The sequence below is a fragment of the Panthera uncia genome, chromosome B1 (genome assembly GCF_023721935.1).
Source record: "Panthera uncia isolate 11264 chromosome B1, Puncia_PCG_1.0, whole genome shotgun sequence".
Taxonomy (NCBI): domain Eukaryota; kingdom Metazoa; phylum Chordata; class Mammalia; order Carnivora; family Felidae; genus Panthera; species Panthera uncia.
This window is the reverse complement of record NC_064811.1, coordinates 86,805,207-86,826,771: the sequence shown is the minus strand read 5'-3', so window position 1 is coordinate 86,826,771 and position 21,565 is coordinate 86,805,207. Positions and strand designations below refer to the sequence as shown.

At 35.5% G+C, this 21,565-nt stretch overlaps 1 protein-coding gene across 2 annotated transcripts in view; it reads left to right on the top strand.

The window, feature by feature from the left end:
- Nucleotides 1-21,565, top strand: part of TBCK (TBC1 domain containing kinase) — a 230,316-nt gene that overhangs the window by 187,164 nt on the left and 21,587 nt on the right. For both annotated transcript variants that reach the window (XM_049630974.1, XM_049630972.1), the window contains exons 24-25: nucleotides 2,509-2,684; nucleotides 20,346-20,505. In XM_049630974.1, coding sequence (XP_049486931.1) covers nucleotides 2,509-2,684; nucleotides 20,346-20,505 — 336 coding nt within the window. The remainder of the gene's footprint in view (nucleotides 1-2,508; nucleotides 2,685-20,345; nucleotides 20,506-21,565) is intronic.

Here is a 21,565-nt window from a genome sequence, read left to right as displayed (position 1 = left end):
TTCTCAGGCAGAAATGATAAACTAATAGATATTTCCAGAGTTGTTCTACAGTTATCTTAAGTTCTTATTCAATATCCATAAACAAAGTGCCATGAATTTGAAACCCAGTCACACAGGAAAATGCCAAGATCAATGATACTAAATGAGAAAGAAAAATTGTACAAAGGAAGTTTTATTTTTATACCTCTAGGTGGAAATTGTACAACGAATAGTAAAATTGCATATAAAATTATCTTAATAAAAGAAAAACTAGATTCTGTATTTTAATATTGTAAGTATTTTCTTTTTAAAGCAAAGTAGTTTAGGGGCGCCTGGGTGGCTCAGTCGGTTAAGCGGCCGACTTCGGCTCAGGTCACGATCTCGCGGTCCGTGAGTTCGAGCCCCGCGTCGGGCTCTGGGCTGATGGCTCAGAGCCTGGAGCCTGCTTCCGATTCTGTGTCTCCCTCTCTCTCTACCCCTCCCCCGTTCATGCTCTGTCTCTCTCTGTCTCAAAAATAAATAAAATAAAAAATAAAAAAAAATAAAGCAAAGTAGTTTAATTTGCCCTAATTTACTAATCTCCTAAAATTAATTTGCAGAGGAACTTGCATGAATCATATTAAAGTTCTTCACTGATTTACACTCACACAATTTCAGAAAGTTCTGAATTTGTCAGTGATTCCTGTCTTCTGTTTTAACCATTTTACGTAGCAATTGCTCTTTGAGAAACTCCTTATATATGATACATTTGATTGGAACCAATGCCAAGGTCAAATCTTTCTTCAATCAATCAGTTCTTCACGGAGAATACATTGGTCAAATTCTCTGTTAAATTCTCTTCTTCATCAGCCAGGGCACATCTTTTATTCAGACAAAACGTCAGTTTGAAATGCTGCATTCATCACTAAATGACTAAAAGCAGAACTAGGGTAATCAAAAGTTCTTTATCTTCATAATGTACGACTTCATGTGAAGGCTGTGAAAGATACCTATTGAGATTGCACTCTAACAAAAAAGGATATGGAAGCATTGATTGTATGGCTTGCTGATTTTAAAGCTCTTTTATCTTTCTGAAAGACTTTTAATTTCAGAATGTTTAAGTAGATTTAATTCATAATATTAAAAAATTAAAATTTCTAATGTCTCTTTTTTATTAAGAGCCATAAACCCACAAAGCTTAGCAATTTCCATTTCTATTTAAAAGCTAATGAAGTGGGAGAAAATGGGCTTTACCACTAAAGAATTTACAGCATAGTAAGGGAAACCCAGGGGATAAGAGCTAACATTGAAATTACAACTGAAAATAAGTGTCTCTTATTTTCTGATGGTTACCAGAGGGGAGGTAAGTGGTGGGGATGGGTGAAATAGGTGATGAGGATTAAGGAGTGCACTAGTGATGAGCACGGGGTGATGTATGGAAGTGCTGAATCACTATATTGTACACCTGAAACTGATATTACACTGTATGTGAATTAAATGGAATTCAAATAAAAACTTAAAAAAAAGATTTTTTTAAAAGTTTGTCTGATAAGTGATCCATATGCTTTATTCTCTCCTGCCTAGAAATTCTAAATTGGAAATTCTAAGTGTGGTAGCCCACAGAATTGCAAAAAGAGAGAAAATGAGTAAATGAGATAATAGACTCAGCTTTGAAAACTTATTAAGCATATAAATAAATCTGTTCTTTTCGATCCCTATGTTTCAATCAAGTGAATTTTGAAAGTTCTTAAATTCCTAAGTTATGTTAAATAAGTTTTCTGGAGTGACTACTAGTGCTCCATAAATTATGTTGAATTGAGTCAAGTTGTATTGCATTGCCTTTTGTAGGGAGAAAATCCCTCTCCCTATGAAATAACCTGGAAAACAATTGTAAATAGCCCATGGTCTGAATCAGTCTTACAGCAGGTAGTAGTCACATAGGCCAAAAAACTAGTTTGATTGTCTGGAATCTGATTTTACCTCCTTCACAATTAAGATGCATTGTCAATTTTGTTCACTATCTAAGAAAGCATTATGTTGCTCTGCATTCTTCTCTGAGAATCTAATTTTACTCAACTATCCATATATAACATAAATTATGTTACAAAAGTCTAATATGTATATTAGAACCAGGTTCTTTAATTAGTATCTATACTGAGTTACAATGCAATTTCTTATATCACCAGAGTTTTAATTAATGTAATTCACAACAATAGTAATTATGCTTGAAAAAAGTGAAACGTGCTTAAAGGAGCTATCTTCAAAGATACACAGTGCTCTCATAAGGAAAAATCTGCCTCATCTCTATCTATCACATTTGAGCCAGGAGCTTGTAGTGAAGCAAAAGAATAATGGCTTACTCTCTGTATGAGTAAGTAAACCTCAATAGTAAGGAATACAATTGCACAATAGATCACTAATGTGAGATACAGTTTCCTGTACTATGTGCTATAGTGATTGATATCAAGAGCCTAAAGATATTCTGTATTGGCTATAGTTTGTCTGTCTATAATACTCTCAAAATTTGTGTTGCTTGTATGTTTTTTTCAGTCAAGAGAATCCATCCCATTAAATGACCTAAAGTCAGAAGTATCACCCAGGATTTCAGCAGAGGACCTGATTGACTTGTGTGAACTCACAGTGACAGGCCATTTCAAAACACCCACGAAGAAGACAAAGTCCAGTAAACCAAAGCTCCTGGTAGTTGACATCCGGAACAGTGAAGAGTATCCTTCACACTTGTGGTTTTAAAGGGTGGTACTGCCTCATTCATAAGGTTTTCTTTCCATTTAAAGGGTATGTGGTAAAAACAATGAACATATCTAGGATTCTTCTGAATTGAAATAGCTAAATAACTCTCAAAACTAGATGCCAGAATAGATTTGCATAGTATTTTATAACATTGCATGACCTTAAAACAGTTTCCAAACAACACCAGAATACAGGGATTTTTTTCTTTGTTTTTGTGTTTCTCTAGTGTATATTGCTGTTCTTGGGGGTATTTGAATCCTTCTTGCTATAGATAAAATTTTGGCAAAGGTGAAGAGTATTTAGCTGGCGTATTCATAGCCTAGAAAGAGAGATTACCAGATGTCAACATTGAACTTATATTTATTATAATTTTCAAAATATTGTCTTAGAGAACATATTATTTTTTTACTGACATTTTGCTATTAAATGTACCATAACTTCTTGGGATTTTGCTTGGCATTAAAGTATGAACAGTTACAAAATAGTAACAGTTTAATCTTTCTCCTTATGTCTTCATCTGTCAGATTCTCATGAAGCATCCCTTATTTCTCTGTACTTGAGAATCTAGGTAAATGGTTTTCAGACTTCTTTTTTAACAGGGTAACTCCCTTTTAAAATAAATTCTTTCTTAGAAATTCAATATATAAAATGAAGAAATTTTAAATGATTTTCTTCATTTGTTAATATTTACACCATTTACTAAGTATAAATGAGAGTTATATGAAAATGAAGGTTAACAGATTGGTGGCTTCTCATATGCTAAAATTGGCATATATATTTTCATCTGCATATTTTCAATCACAATTTTTGAAATGAAATTTTAAAATTAAATTTAAACTGTTCATTTGCAGAACTCTTGAAGCAATCCATAGAATCTTAGAGTACTAAGAATACAGTTTGGGAGCCTGCTATTTCAAATGATACATCCCCATCTTTTTGTGAAAAGTTAACTACTTTTTATTTTCCATAAATTTCAAAAGACCACTAAGTTTAGAGAGAGTATAAGTGTTTATGTCCCTGGTTGTTAGGTCTTCAAGGACACTGGAAGTTCCTTCACAAAGTAGGTGAGTGGATTCCCAAAGAAGCATTTAATTCCAGTTGACTGACTGGTCAAGGACTCCTGCTCTAAAAGTTCTTATGTATTAGGTCAAGGGTTTAAAATACATTCAATTTTTTAACTTTTTACTTTATTTCTTTTGGTTATGCCTGTAGTAATAGTCTCTCATAAAACCATCAAAAAGCATAGTATTAGGGGTGCCTGGGTGGCTCAGTCAGTTAAGTGTCCGACTTTGACTAAGGTCATGATCTCATGGTTCGTGGGTTCCAGCCCTGCATCGGGCTCTGTGCTGACAGTTTAGAGCCTGGAGCCTGCTTCAGATTCTATGTCTCCCTCTGTCTCTGCCCTTACCCTGCTGTGCTCTCTCTCTCAAAGATAAATAAACATTTAAAAATTTTTTTTAAACATAGCATTATTGTGCCCTATTTTAAAGACTACTAAAATAATGAAAATAGCTTGTATTTAAGACTACTTATTAAGACAATTCTTCTGATACTTCCTTTCAAATAATTTAAATAACTATTGGAAATTTTAAAGTACACACCATATGAAAGTGACATTCAAACCAAGGTTTTTCAAACCTCATAGTCAACTCTCCTTTAGTTTCTTCAGGATAAATATAAATAGAACAGCAGAAAGCAGAGCAGCTAGCCTGATCATTGTTATCTGAGGAGTATGGATGAGTTGCCTAATGTAGGAATGCCTTTCTGTCATCTTGCGATACGTGGCTCAAAGTTGCAACTAGGCAGACCTGGGTTGTTGTTTTAGTCTTTACAATTGCAGGCTGAACAGAAAAAAATCAGTATTGCTTTGTGCCATTTTGTGGGGATGTGATCCCAAGGGAATAAAGAAAGAAAAATAAAGTCACCCATCTTTTATGACCCTCCCAAAGGACCCAACTTGTGAAATTTTCTGAATCCCCTTTTGAAAGCCTGTTTTAAAACCAAAGTATTCTTAAAGTTGGGTTATTTATCTTCACAACATTTCTAAGTTGTTTTTATTTTGTTTTGTTTTTTGTTTTTTTTGGTATCCTCTTATTTTATCACATATCTACTTTGTCTCACCTCTAAATACCAATTATTGGCACCTTTGTCTCAATCAGTGCTTTGAGAGGAACCACAAGCTAAACTCTTTTCAAGAGTCATTGGGTGTCATTGGGTCTCTTCTAAGTATCAAGAATATAGTGAAGAGTGGAGAGCTGTGGGTTCTAAGAATCCTTTCCAATGAAGTATCTAAACTTCCTACCTACGGCTTTCCAGGGCTAAAAAACTGAGACCTTTTATATTCTCTAATGATGTACACCATTTGATTACATTATGAGGAAATAAATAACATTTTTTTTCTATTAATCTTAAATTCTGTCCTCAAAGAATCAAAGATAAGGGGAAAGTGTGTTTCATAGTAATGAAGAGATTCATAAATTTAGTGCTTCAAATTAATATATTAGAGTGTGTTTTTTTATTTCTTCAGATGTCATCATTAACAGCAACCAATAAATATTCCTCTCTACTGTACTATGGATGATTTTTTTAAGAAGATGGCATAAAATATAGTTCTTGTTCAGTAGGTTGCTTTTAATATGAAGAATATAAAACATTAAAATATTTTATGTGGAAAATAAATGAACAGTAAGGACATTTATGTATGAAGTGCTAAATGAGTAGTACAAACAAAAAGTGTATCAGCAAAAAAGTAATCTCTGGATAACAGAGGCAAGGTAGGGATAGGGCTCACGTCCTTATAATCTTTGCAGCCCCAGCACCAGGTGTGGCACCTAGAAAGTACCCAGAAACTACTTTTATAACAAAAACAGCAGGGTGGAAGACACAGTGCCACAAGACTCCTACCGTTACTCTTCAAAGTTATAATATAAAGAAACAGTTGGCAATATGTAAGCCTTTTTACATCTGTAAGTGATCCAGTGACTTTCTACCTTTAAAATCAGAAGCAAAACAGTACTTACAAGAAGTCAGTAGAATCAGAATTTAGAGCTACAAGCATTCATCTAATCTAACATTCGTTCCTTCAACACATATTTACTGGGTGTCTTGGTATATGATAGTCAGCAGCTAGTGTACTAGAGTTTGAGGATTTGTTGGTGAACAAAATGACAAGTTTCTTTCTCTCATGGAAACTGCATTTTAATTGGACAGATAGATGTATATCTATCGTATGATCTTAAACAGTAATAAATGCTATATATAAAAATAAAGCAGAGAAAGAGAATGACAGTTTTGTAAAGTACTCATGGAAAACCTCTCAAAAAAGATAATATTTCAGCAGAGCTAAATGATGTAAAGGGGAGGAATGTTCTAGGCAGAAAGAAGAACAGGGGCATTGACCCTGGTGTATGAACATGCTTGGCCATTTTGGACCAGCAACAACACCAGCAATGTAAGAGATTAAGTCAGAGGAAGTAAAATCACTGAAGCCAAGAGAAAGTATAGGATGGTCAGAAATCTCTGCAGTGTGGTTTTAGAGTTAGTAACATGTCCGCAATTCCTTGGATACCTGTAATTACTAACTTCTGAAAATCTACAATCTACAATAATGTACAGCTATAATTGACCTCTCCCAGTGTGCCAAGCATGATGCTAGCCTTATGATGTAGATTCTGCTAATATGTCTGTTTTACTGATGAAGAAACTGAGGCCTGAAAAGGCTGAGCAACTTGCCCAAGGCCATCTAACTGGCAGTAAGAGCTAAACTCATGCTCCTAAATTTTATGCAAGTGACTATTTGGTCTCTGCATAGGGCTGTTAAGCATAAACAAGACTGAGACAAATGAGTGAATATAAATTAATGACTGAATGAGACATGTATTGATTCTAAACTATGTGTTCAGATGCTATACACATTCCTTCAAATCTTACACACAAACTAAGCTATTACTTTCAGCACCTTATATAGGGGGGCCTAATCCCTAATAAACAAATCTGCCAGTAGTTGTCTTTATATAGATACAGACACAAATTCGAGGAAAAGTGAACTTTTGAGGGGGAGGGCAGGGTGGCGTGCCAGTTGAACTCTTACTTTAATGAATCAGTCAGCTATTCAATATGTTATCAAGCATCATATTTATGGTCAATTTTAAGTGCCGACTTGTCCAGGTATGGTGTCCAGATATTTGGTTAAACATTATTCTGGGTATTTCTTCTTCTTTTTTTTAATCCTCTGCCTTTTATTCCCGTGATGTATTCATTCCATAACTGGAAGCCTGTATGCCTCTTGTATATTCTTACTTTCTTTATCATATATAAACTGACTGTATAAGTATGGGTTTATTTCTGGGCTTTCTGTTTTGTTCCATTTATCTATATATCCTTTTATGTGCCAGTACCACACTGTTTTGATTACTACAACTTTGTAGTATATCTTAAAACCTAGGATTGTGATACCTCTGGCTTTGTTCTTCTTTCTCAGAATTTCTTTGGCTAGTCAGACTCTTCTGTGGTTCCATACAAATGTTAGTATTATTTCCAGAAGTTTTGTTAAATACACTGCTGGTATTCTGATAGGTATTGCATTGAATCTGTAGACTGCTTTAGGTAGCATGGAAATTTTAATAATATTAATCCTTTTAATCCATGAGCATGGAATATCTTTCTGTGTGTTTGTGTCATCTTCAATTTCTTTCATCAGTGTTTTATGGTTTTCAAAGTATAGGTCTTTCATCTCTTTAAGTTTATTCCTAAGTATTTTTTTTTGGTTCAATTGTAAATGAAGTTGTTTTCTTAATTTCTCTTTCTCCTATTTTGTTACTAGTATATAGAAATGCTACTTATTTTTTAAAATTTTTTAAGTTTATTTATATTCGAGAGAGAGAGAGAGAGAGAGAGTGAGTGAGCATGAACGGAGGAGCGGTAGAAAGAGACAGAGACAGAATCTGAAGCAGGCTCCAAGCTCTGAGATGTCAGAACACAGCCTGACACGGGGCTGGAACTCACAAGTCATGAGATCATGACCTGAGATGGAAGTCAGATGCTTAACAGACTGAGCCACCCAGGCACCCTGAGAAATGCTACTGATTTCTCAGTGTTGATTTTATGTCCTGCAACTTGACTGAATTCATTTATTATTTCTAGTAGTTTTTTTGGTAGTCTTTAAGATGTTCTATGTATAGTATTGTGTCATCTGCAAATTGTGACAGTTTAACTTCTTCTTTACCAATATGGATGCCTCTTTTTTTTTCCCTTGTCTAGATGCTATGACCAAGACTTCCAGTACTGTGTTTAATAAAAGTGGTGAGAGTGGACATCCTTGTCTCCTTCCTGATCTTACAGGAAAAGCACTCAGTTTTTCATCATTTAGTATGATGTTAACTGTGGGACTTTCAGATATAGCCTTTGTTATATTGAGATATGTTCCCTCCAAGCTCACCTTGTTGAGAGTTTTTAACAATGAATGGGTGTTGAATTTTGTCAGATGCTTTTTTTGCATCTGTTGAGATGATCAGATGATTTTTATCCTTTGTGTTGATTTGTGAATATTGAATCATCCTTGCATCCCCAGAATAAATCCCACTTGAGAAAACTGAACTATTTTTTTTTTTAATGTTTATTTATTTTTGAGACAGAGAGAGAGCATGAACGAGGGAGGGTCAGAGAGAGAGGGAGACACAGAATCTGAAACAGGCTCCAGGCTCTGAGCTGTCAGCACAGAGCCCGACGTGGGGCTCGAACTCACAGACTGTGAGATCATGACCTGAGCCGAAGTTGGCCGCTTAACCGACTGAGCCACCCAGGCGCCCCTAAACTGAACTATTTTAAATATTGGATAGCAAAGTTGGAATACATTGAGGGATGCACGTTAGAAAGATATTTTTCTACTATAATGACTTAATTTATAAGATTTAATCCATTAAAAATATTCTTCTATTAAATCTTCCCAAAACCTATCATTAGATTCTGGTGTTTTAAAATTTAACAAATGAAAGCCTATTGAAATCCTTATAATACTTTTTAAAGGAATTATTTTTGTAGAGTATCTCTTTTTTTATTTGAATTTTCTTAGTTAACATACAGTGCAATATTGGTTTCAGGAATACAATTCAGTGATTCATCACTTACATACAACACCCAGTGCTCATCACATGTGCCTTCCTAGTACCCATTACCCATCTAGCCCATGTGGGTAGAGAGAGGTAGGTAGGAGAGGTAGGTCCTCTCCATCAATCCTCAGTTTGTTGTCTATCATTTAGAGTCTCTTGTGGTATGTTTCCCTCTCTCCTCTTCCTCCTGCCCTTTTCATATGTTCATCTGTTTTGTTTCCTAAATTCCACATATTAGTGAAATCATACGCTTTTTTTCATTATCAGATTGACTTATTTCACTTAGTATAATACATTCTATCTACATCTGCATCATTGCAAATGGCAAGATTTCATTCTTTTTGATGGCTGAGTAATGTCTATCTATCTACACCACATCTTTTTTATCCATTCATCCGTCAATGGACATTTGGGCTCTCTCCATAATTTGGCTGCCGTTGATAATGCTGCTATAAACATTGGGATGCATATACCCCTTTGAATGTGTATTTTTGTATCCTTTAGGTAAATACCTAATAGTGTAATTGCTAGATCATAACGTAGTTCTAATTTCACTTTTTTGAAGAACCTACATACTGTTCTCCAGAGTGGTTGCACCACTTTGCATTCCTACCAACAGTGCGAGAGGGTTCTCCTTTCTCTACTTCTTCCCCAACACCTGTTGTTTCTTGTATTATTAATTATAGCCATTCTGAGGATGTGAGGTGGTATCTCATTGTGCTTTTGATTTCTATTTCCCTGATGATGAGTAATGTTGAGCATCTTTTCATGTGTCTGTGAGATATCTGGATGTCTTCTTTGAAAAAGTGTCTATTAATGTCTTCTGATTTCTTAACTGGATTATTTGTTTTTTGGGTTGAGTTTGATAAGTTCTTTATAGATTTTGAATAGTAACCCTTTATCAGATATGTCATTTGCAAATATTTTCTCCCATTCTGCAGACTGTCTTTTAGTTTTGTTGTTTCCTTTGCTGTGCAGAAGCTTTTTATCTTGATGAGGTCCCAATACTTCATGTTTTCTTTTGTTTACCTTGTGTTGGGTAGCTCTTAATTCTGACCAAAGTAAGTATTTGCAATTAAACTCTGAGATTTATGTGACTTTACCTCTCTGTTTATGAAATTAATAAATATTTAATGCTAGTATATTTTTTAAAATAATTTTATTTCTCCCTTGCCAACAAAATGTAGTCCTGTACTTTGGGGGGGGGGGGGGAGAAACTAACACCTTTTCCTTCCCCCAAAGAAAATAAGTTATTTTTGAAGTATTGTTTATAATATTTCTCCAATTGTTTATAGTCTCTATATATAATTTTTATCCTCTATTTTGCTTTTATAGATCATTTAAATGGGAAAATTTAGCCAATACTGTTCTTATATCTTCATATAGGTGAAAATTTTGTTTTCTTAATTTGTTCTTTCAGGAGATTAAGAATCTAAAATTAAGTTTTATCTCATCTTTTTTACTTCTGTAAAGTAATTGGAATGATTGTTTATGAAAGGGAGAGAGGCAGTCATTTTTCAACAAAATAAGTTACTGTCTACCAATGAATTTAAGGGATAGTGTTATCACCCCCTAGTACCCTCCCATGTGTGTAAGGGATGAAAAATATTTTTTTTCCTCTACCCTTCTAAGTTCTTGGCTGGGATTCTGTAAGAGAAGACAAATTAACAAGCGAAAAGCATACAAATTTATTTAATATAAGTTTTACGTGGCATGGGAGCCTTCATAAGGAAATGAAGATCTGAAGGAGTGGTTAAGCCTGAGAGTTTTTATGCCAGGCCTGATGAAGAGAAGACAGTGGCAGTAAAATGTGAAAGGACAACGGAAGTGTGAGCTAAATTTAGTTACACTAGGGGAAACTTAGCAAGGCCTGTTTGTTCAGATTTCTGTCAGTGTCCCTCTGTCTTAGAGATAAGGATGTCCCTATCCTCTGAGTATAGGGAAGACACCTCTCAGTTGAGGGTTCTATGTCTTGATTCGGTGAAAGCTCACCAGTCCTTTCTGCACATGCCCTTTCTTCAGTTTAAAATATTCAGTATACCAAGATGCCATATTTAGGGGTAGTGTACCCTGAACCCCATCATCTGAAATTTTGCTAAAGCTTCAGTCATTTAGCTTAGAATATAAATATTCCCCATTAAAATACAAATACCCTGCAAGAGGTAATATTTTAATCTATTATCAATTTTTAGGATAGTAGGTAAGGAAAGGCGTATCAGCAGTTTGAGGGAACTACTCCTAAGTTCAGTACGGACCAGTAGGGGTGAGGAATACAGAAAAGGAAAGAGGGAGAACGTGAAGATGGACTTCACCCACTTGCCAATAAAGACATAATCCCAACTTTCAAATAAGAAGCCTGGAGATAATCTAATCTAAATTCTTAATATAAGAGCTGAACAGTTCATGTCAGTCAGACTAAACAGCTAAGTTTCTATTGAAATCATATTTAATTTTTGTTTTTATAAGAAAGAAACATAAGAGACACCTGGATGGCTCAGTCAGTTAAGCATCTGATTCTTGACTTTGGCTCAGGTCACGATCTCATAGTTGACAGGATAAAGCCCTATGTCGGGCTCTGCGCTGACAGCATGGAGCCTGCTTGGGATTCTCTCTCTCCTTCACTCTCTGCTCCTGCACACATGCACTCTCTCTCAAAATAAATAAATAAAATAAAATAAAATAAAAATGAAATGTTAATATAGGTAAAGGCTTAAGTCAGTGATATTTGTTCTAATACAAATTATAGGGATTTCAGAGCAAATAATAATTGCATATTTTAAAGAGGCAGCAGAAAGTGTTTCTCATATGGTGACATAAATTTCACAAGTAATGTTAATAGTTTCAAAGATAATATACAAGCCAAACTGTTGTTTTCTTTAGTGGTTCTAAATAGAGTTTCAAATTTTCTAGAGTTCATATTGAGTGGTCTTAGTCTTGTAAATGTGGTTCCAACTGATATTATTTGTAAACAAAAATACTTTGAAGGAATGTTATTCTCATATGCTTGAGTTCAAAGTAATTTAGAGATACTTGTGTTCAGAGCAGAATAGATATTGAGGAGGTTTAGTAGGATTTTTTTCATCCCATTTGGGTCTAGGTTCACGCTACCTGAATTAAAATTTATAGCTAGTTGTATTCCCATTTCTGAATGGACCTTGTGTAATATGAGACTGTATGGTAACCACTGCTGGAATGTCCCCACTTGACAGTGTGTAGCCTGCTCAGGATTCTTGCTCGCTTGCTCTCTCTCTCTCTGCCCCTCCCCCCAAAAAACTAAATAAACATTTTAATAAAAATAAATAAATAGTTACAATGCAGTGTTAAATGCTCTATGTTTGAGGCATACCCAGAAGCTAGGAATGTTAAGAATGGCCACCCAAGCCAAGTGATACCTGAGATGGGTTTTGAAAGACAAGTAGAAGTTACCCCAGCAATGAAGAGATAAAGGACATTTTAGACTGAAAAAACAACATACTGTATGAGTGCACAGAGACAGTGAGAAAGACACATTCAGGAAATTACAAGTACTCTGGATATGCATGGCTGGAATACATGAGGGTAGGAAATGATACTAGAGTAGCAAAGGCAGCTTCATGGAGAATGTTGCATATGATGCCAAGAAATTTGGGTTTTATCCCAGAGACTGTGAGAAAGTATTAAAGATTTTAATCCAGTAAGTGGCATGCTCACAATTGTATTTTGGAGAGATTAAAGCAGTGTGGAAGAAGGGTGAGAATGGAGGTAATGGTGCAGGCAAGACCAGAAGGATGGAATCACCCAGAGATTTGATGTGCATAAACATCTCTCCATATTTGCAATCACAAAGGGTGAGCTCTCTAGATTATCCATAAAATAAATCAATTTTTGTGAACCATTTGGGTCAATACCTATGCTGGGGAAAATCCAGAGAAATGCCTTTTGTTGCTATGTTTTTTCCCTTCTCTCTTACTGTGTGTTAACAAAGAGAATTCTGCATCATGGTACTTGCAAGTATTGATAGGTGGTGGTGCCACTAGCTAAGAAGGCCAGGAGGTATTTAACACATTTGATGCTGATACAAGTTATTCTAGGTTTGACACAATTCTGAAACTCATTTACTCAGCAAATATATACGATGTATTCTAAGCATTATATTAAAGCATTGTAAGAATTCCATAGACAGACGAAATAAATACAGATCCTATAAAGTGTTTTAAGTATTGGTGTGCTCCTGAAACCAGTACTACATTGTATGTTAACTAATGTGAATTTTAAAAAATAAATTTAAAAGGGGGGGTGGAATTTAGACACAGACACACACATATGGAGAAGGTCATGTGAAGATGAGGGTAGAGATCTGGGTGATGCACATACAAACCAAGGAGCACCAAAGACTTCCAGCAAATGACCGGAAGCTAAGGGAGAGGCCTGGAGCAGAGTGCCCCTTGCAAACCTAGGAAGGAACCAACCCTGCCAACCTTGATCTTGAACTTCTGGTTTCAGGAACTATGAGAAAATAAATGTCTATTGCTTAAGCCTATAAATAAGTAAATAAAGTATTGGTGGAAGTCAAGTACATTAGTATGTTTTATACAAGATCAAATTGCTGTTGTGAGAGATGTACAGATACTATGGAAAGGGAAGCTTTCATGGAGGAAATGTTTGAAGGATGAATAATATTTGGACACTCAAAAATATTGAGAAAAGGTATTTAGGCAGAGAAAAGTACAGAAGCTAGTCAGGACATACTGGAAACAATATATGATTTGGTTTCGTTGGAATTGAAGTCGTTAGGTCTTATTCATGAAAGCTGAACTGAAAAATTCGGTCTTGGTTCTATAGGCATCCATGAAAGGTTTCTCAACAGGAGAAATTTTAGTCTAACAACATTGTAAATAGAATCAATTTCCAAGAGAAAAGAGAAGAGTTAAAGAAAACAAAAAACTACTGTCATGGTCTGTGCTCAAGGGAATAAGTGTCTGAAATAGGCAAGTGATCATGGGAATAGAGATAGGAGGATGGGATTTATTAATTAGTGCTACATAGAATGTTAGATGTTGCCACTGATGAGGTTTAAACTGATTTGGTGGATGCTGATGCCATTCCAAGGAAGCAATAGATTTAGCAAGGAGAAATGGCAATCTCTAAAGATACAATTTTGTATTGATTAATGCTATTTATTTACATTATATGTAAGGAAACTGTGGGCTTAATTCCATGTTCTCTTTTGGGGATTGATAATACTAAAGGTGTAGCCTTTACTTTGGACTCTGTAACACTGATTATGATTAGTTAACATAGCAACCGAACAGGCCAACATAAAGGTGTGCATACCTTCATAAGTGGTCTGGTGAAATGCTAGTGTTCTTTGTATATAGAGGTATGAAGTCATTAACTGTGGTACCCAACAAAAATTCTGTGCCCTTTTAGGGTTTAGAAAAATACGACATTGTTTCTGTGTTAAATTTTGAGCTGTTAGATATTTTAAAGTAATTTTTAAATGCTTTTGTGAAGTGAACAATCTTTCTAGACTATGAGCATTTACCTATCTAATGTACCTACATTATTCTTAGAAGTGTTAGTTTTTCAAACTGCTTGATTAAAGTATATGCATCTACTTGCAATACTGTTATGTAGACTGACTTATAAATACAGGAAGGTCTCCATATCTTAGAAACCTAGAAGATAATGCATGTCGTCCTTATCTATTAATACTGTTCTAATAATCCAGCTCTTTTGTCACAGACGTTTTAAAGTATTTGTTCTGAACTGTTTGTAAATTGAACTACCAGATTTTGTTTAATGTGAACATTTATTTTTGTTTTAAGCACACATTTGAATGCTTTTTGGTAATGTCTGCCAGATGGAATGTTGGGCTGAATGATATGTTTTGGGGGAGAGGAACAGCTTATTACAAGACAGGGTAAGGTCACCAGTTGCCAAAGAAAAATGATGCTTACTTAGAATATATCACAGAGTGCAATCAGTGTAGCAAACAACTTGATTTAAATAGCTGACTAGGTGACTGCTATAATAACTGTTTTTATAGCTTCTATTGTTCCATAGCAGAGGTTTTATTGTAATTACTGCTGATGTCTTTAATCGTGTCTCTTATCTTTTAATTCCTTCAAGTATGTCGTCAAAAATCCTAGCAGTAAAAATGTTTTATGAACACTGATAGGTTAAAAAGTTACTGTTTATGAGTGCCATTGCCACTGTTGCCAAAACCAATCTGAAAATTTGTGATGGACATTGTTACACTATAAAGATGTATATATGATTGGAGGTAATCACCACATAAATACTTTGGCTTCTATTACCTTGCTAGATTCTAAAGTGGGTACTTTGAAGCTGACACTTTTTAAGTTCTTAGTTTCTACAGTAGCATAGTATGTAGCTGTTGGGCAATGTACTCAGTGTAGAATGTCTTCAAGTACGAGTATTATTACCCCATATCTGTGTTTTGCTGACAAGCAATGGCTTTTTTAAGTACAAAAGACGAATGCAGAGAATCTAGATTTTTGTCTAGAATATGAGGAAAGCAATGAAGTGACAGTCATAATCCCAAAATATGTATTGTTGCATGCTCGTCTCTAATACTGCTTTAGTATTAAGGACACATACACACTTCTCTCCCTCTGCAATACAATGAAATATGACTGAAGTTCTTAGAGCATGGAGAAAGTATGTATCTCAGATGTGTATTCTCTATCATTTTGTTCTCCTTGCCATATCTTGCCCAGGACAAATAGGAGTCAACTTTGAGAATTAGGGTTACTATATGTCAGAAACTGTCTCTATCTCACTCTACTTGTTCTGTCTAGCTAACACAAAATATACAGAAATCTGCTCTTTGCTCAGTTTTCAGATAAACCTAATGTTTTATTGTGATTATGGAGGACTTGGAAAGTAAGAGAAGTCAACTATCTACCTTTACAATATAACCTGGCAGACTCTCACATGTTTGGAAATTGCATAAAGGAGTTCTGCTTCATCATATGATGTCTGTTTCACATGAGAATTTGTAATGGAGACAGAGAATCTTAATTACCAAGGAAGCTATATCCTTGAATCAAAATTGACTTCATTGTTCAACTTACGTAAACAAAAGGTAATGTTCACAGTAAATGTCTTAATATGTAACTAGGCCAACCTTACTCTTCTCTGCTATTTACCATGTAGTTAAGGATAGATATTTAGAGCGTGGACCACCCTAAGAGCACTCACGCTTACCTAATCTTATTTGCACTAGAAGTTTTATGACAAGAGTGTTCTTGGATGAGTGCTTTTAAATGTTTTCCAGGACTTTTTGATTGAACTAAACTAAGAATAGGGGAAGTGTGGTTTAAAGTTTTATTTCTGTTGTGCCTTATCTTTCAAAATGTTGAGATAGCCTGGAAAAGATTTGGAATAGCTTTGCATTTTGGATTATAATTTTCTTCTTTCCAGAAAGTCTCTGCTGCCATCATATTTTAAAGCATTTTAACATTTAATATGGATTTTTTAAAAAATCAAACTATAAAGCACAACCAACAGAAAACACTAGGATAATGACAAGTTTATGACTTACTTCTAGTGACTAAAAGGCAACTTGGGCTGAAATCTTTTTTTTTTTTTTTTAATGTTTATTTTTTTTGGGGGGGAGGGGCAGAGAGAGAGGGAGACACAGATTCTGAAGCAGGTTCCAGGGTCTGGGCTGTCAGCACAGAGTCCATTGCAGGGCTTGAACCCACGAACCCTGAGATCATGACCTGAGCCGAAGTCAGATACTCAACCGACTGAACCACCCAGGTACCCCTGGACTGAAATCTTCAAAAGCACGGAATAAATTGGTGGTGATACTAAATTCACAAAATCATCTAAGTGTTTCTGTATGATTTTAGATACAGATTTTAGATATTGGCTATTTGAGTACAGATGAGTACTTTTTCAAGCCAAATATTTATAGAATTTATCCTGTAAAATAAACTTTATTTTTAGAATCACTAATTTTCTAATATGTGACTGACAGATTTTTATAGAAGACCCTCAAATGTAACTTGCATTCTAAAGCTTAACACAGTCTAAGCATTGTCTTTTATCTTTTATTTCTGACTTTCAAGGGAGAGGATCTGATTGGCTCAGCCTGCATCAGATATCTACCTTCACCCTCCCCTTCCCTTCTGTACTGTCAGTCATGATTATGGAAGGATCATCTGATACAACCATGGCAATCTAGGCTCACCCTTTCTTAGGAGCAGTAGTTGAGGCTCTTTCAAACAAGAAAGTGAGAGGTGAGCAAGCCCCCCAAATATGTCTACTACAGTGCTTGACTAGGATCGGCTTATATTGGTTTTGCTACTTTATAAACACCAGAAAGAAAAAAAAAATGTTCACAGTTGATAAGGGCTGTTTGATAAACACAGAAACTCTCTCTGGCAACTGACTCAGAATGGCAGATGTAGAATCATTTGCTGAGAATATTTGAGTTGTTAGGTTCTTGGTTTGTGGCATCAGAAAATTCCATGCTAAGGTATGTCCTAAGTGAAGATAAAAGTACTATGAGAGTAATTATATGCTGAGAACAAAGCCGTGGCTGTTCATAAAAACTTCAGTTGAGAATATTGAGTAATTATAAATGTTTGAGAACCTAGTGCCGATGAAATCCAGGGTGATCCGCCCATGATTATACATTCTTTGTCCATCCTACAAGACTCGAACTAAACAGTGTACACTGGGGTACTAATGTTTACTTTCCCTCTCTTTTTATTTTTCAAAACTTTTTTATAATTCTTTCCTTCATTATTAATGCCAAATGTTTTCTTTAAAGAAAAAAATGATGAAGCAGCAACTAACTAAAAAATTTTGAATGTAAGACACATGATCAGTCTTTACCATCACTCTTGAGAGTAGGAGCCTCAATTTCTCCTCTCAATATTGAATGAGAGAGAAAGGAAGAAGTGGAGTCTAAAGATGAACCTACAAACTGGAGCACTTGAGACACTGTCATGTCAGTAAATAATTATAATTTTCCCCTTCTACAGTGATCACTAGTTGAGTTGGGGGGGGGGGGTGGAATATTAGTTGCTTGTAGCATAACCTTTTAAAACTTTGTGACCATTCCATTTTTTAAGACATCTCTAAAGTGGAAGTGTAGGGGAAATGCCTCTGTGAGCACATAAACATCCCTCCATGGTCATCTTCAGTGATTGTTAAGGGAGGGAAGACATTGCCTGGACTTCTTATAAACCAGTCTTCACATTCAGTCTTCTAGCCTTTCTCCACTTCATTGCCAAAGTACAAATGTGATTTGTTACTTCTCTGTTTAAAATACTGATTTTCAATGCTCTAGGATAAAGACTAGCATTATCAACATGACCTACAAGGGCCTGCTCAGCCTGGCCTCTGCATCTGCTTTCAAGCTCACCTTACCTCGTGCTACGCGTCGATCTCTAAATTCTGCTGGCACTGGCCTTCCTTTCTTTCTCCTTATTGGCCATGTGCCTACCCTCTATCAGCCTAACATTTCTGCATGAAACATGTGTCCCTTCCACCACCCTGTCCCACCTCCATTCCATCCCCTTGGCTAATTAACTTTTGTTAATTCTTCAATTCTAACTCAGTGTCATTTGCTTTCTCCATGAAAACCTTCCCTATCTTCCCCAAGTTGATATATTCTATCAGAGTATCATATATGTCTCTTTCAGAGCAGTTTTGACAGTTATTTTATGTTTATTTGGAGAGTTATTTGGGAGTGTCTTCCTCTATAGACTCTATATGAAGAATCATACTTTTTTTTCAGAACATTTTATTTTTAAGTAATCTCTGCTCCTAAGGTGGGGCTCAAACTCATGACCCAAGGTCAAGCATTGCATGCTCTATTGACTGAGCCAACCAGACACCCCAGGAATCATCTTTTTAATTGTACTTTTAAATTACTTTTGGGAACATATATTTTCTTTTTATCTTTTTTTAAAGATATATGGGCTTTTATTTGTAAATTTTTTAATTTTCTTAATGTTTATTTATTTGGGGGGGGGGGCAGAGAGAGGGAGACAGAGGATCCAAAGCTGGCTATATGCTGACAGCAGAGAACCCAATAAGGGGCTGGAAACCATGAACCGCAAGAGCATTACCTGAGCCAAAGTCAGACGCGTAATCAACTGAGCCACCTAGGCGCCCCTATAAAATTTTTAGAACAAATCTAGAGAGTCCAAGAAGCACAATATGTTAAACTCATGGCATTTAGTGACAGGAGCAGGCAGTATTGACAGGTAACAAATAATAACAAAAAAGGAATCTCACATTTCTAACAGAAATTTAAATACTTTGAGAATGGTCAGAGGACTAAGTTCATAATTATTATTTAATTTGCCTCTCTGACTTCATCATCTACCACTTCTTGAAATATACTATGCCTTAGTTAGAGGCATATATCTTTTTCTTTAAGATCATATGATATTACTAAATATTTTAAACTAACATATGCTTTTAGTTGCCAAATTAAAAGTAAAACACAATGAAACCAGAAGAACCCTTCTAAAGTACAAATATAATAACACATTATGCCTTTAGAGAACATAAAATTGGAAAGAATGGAAATGTCAGTGAAGTTTACTTGAGAAATAGCCGACAACAGAAGTGTTTCCAAGCAGTGCTAATGACCTAACAATTCTAAACAGAATCCCATTTAGCTATCACTTGCCCAAAGTAGATAGGCTTTGCAGTATCAAGTTAGATCTTAGAATATCCAGTTTACTTTCAGAGCTATAAAATAATCATGGTAGTAGTAATAAACTGAAAGCCGTCAATATTATGCAACCCATGTGATTGCCACTGATTTGCTACATCCTGATGACTTTTACAATACTTCATTCAATCAGGAAAGCCTGCTTTAAATTTTTGACTCATGTTTTTCCTTTCTCTTTTCCGTTCTATTTTCACATTTAGCGTTTTTGTTTGTTTGTTTTTCTTAGCAGTACCTTCATTTAGATAAAATACACATTCAACATCTTGAGCGTTCAAGATGTTTAGAACTGTCAGAAGTTCAGGTGAGAAGAAGGAAAAAAACAGAAGTAAAACCAATGAATCACTGAAATAGCAATTAGCAAAAGTTTATTGTGCACATACCAAAAAGACAGACTATAAATCAGGAGCACTCAAACAAAACATAGAGTGAGGCTCAGGGCATATTGTTACAAAGCAGCTTATACAATGTGGAGGTAGTGACTGCTTAGTTTTCAGTTTGGTTACAATATTAGAATTTTCTTAAATGAGAGGGAATTGGTTGGGGTCACATAACAATTGGGGGAAAAATTTAAATTTTGCTTATGATTTTTAGAGGCATAAGCCCTTCTTCCTAGGTTAAGTTAGCCTCACTTGTCTTGCAAAATAAGCTAAACTTTCCTTGTATGACTAAACAAGTTTTGTCCGCTTGGAATTTTTAAGTCTGGTCTCCATTTGCATTTAACTTTAACGTACTATCTCCTGTGGATCAATTACCTCTGTGAGTTTCCCTCCCACACTCAAGTCTACACACAAATAAATGTTTTCCTTAACTTTCCTTCTCAGTTTTATTCGGGGTCATATTTCAGGCAGCATCAACATTCCATTCAGTGCTGCGTTCACTGCAGATGGAGAGCTTACCCAGGGCCCTTTCACTTCTGTGCTCCAGAGCTTCAAAGGGAAGGTCATTGTCATCGTGGGGCAGGTGGCAAAGCACACAGCAGAGGTAAGTGGACTCAGAAATGTCATATGAACATAATCCTGTGTTAACCAACTGTGTCTTATAATAGTTTGTCTAAAAGTATGTTTCTTCAGGAGTTGGTCGTAAAGCAAACGAGCTTTGCATATCTGTCTGTAGAAGAGTTTGTCTACCTCTTCCCGGTAAAAGAATTAATGCTTTTCCCTCATTGTGCAACATTAAGATCAATAGTAAACTTAGAAAGATACAAATGATAGCCTAAGGTGTTTTTTTGTTGTTGTTTTGTTTTTGAACTTCTTTCTGAAATTGCATAGAAAATAGCTTCAATTCCTTCCATTGGAGGAGCACACTGGGGCTTGATTGGAGGCTCTGAAAACTGATCATAATAGAATTTTTTGGATTTGAGGATTTTATTTACTATAGGCTCAAAGCTTTTTTGATGATAGAGAATTCCAGAAGGATATCCACTTTTAGATACGAGGAGTATATGAAAAAATAAAATGTCTCCCTCTCCCCTGACTATGTTCTAAGCAGATTGAAAATAAAACAAAGAGTAGCATATGGAGGTCAAAAATATCACCGTTATTTTTTATAAAACACAAGTTAGAGAATATAGTTTATATGAGAACAAATGGGCTTGCTCACAAACCCCCCAGAATTGGTGAACATATCTAGATGGGGGCAACATTGAGCCAGGACAGGCCCTCTTTCTAAAGGGAAGGAAGGATCTGCTCCTGGAAAAGTGGCAGAGGTAGTTTGATCCTTGCAGGTAACTTATTCCCAAAAGGAAGAAGGGCAAGAGAGAGCCTTCCCAAATTTGCCAATCAAATAAATCACTACCCTGGACAGAGTGAATAGAGGGACAAAAGCAAAGTTAGGAATATACTTAGAAAAATTTCCTTCTCAAATAAATGAGCAGTGGAGATAAAATATTCCCCTCTAATATGTACATTCTTTAGTGTCTCTATATACTGAGTAATCTAGAAGGGTAGTCAGATGAGAACTTTGAAACTTTTGGTCATAAGCCATTTTAAGCATCCTTGTCTCAGAAGTTACAGGGCTAACAGTAACATTGGTTTTTAACACT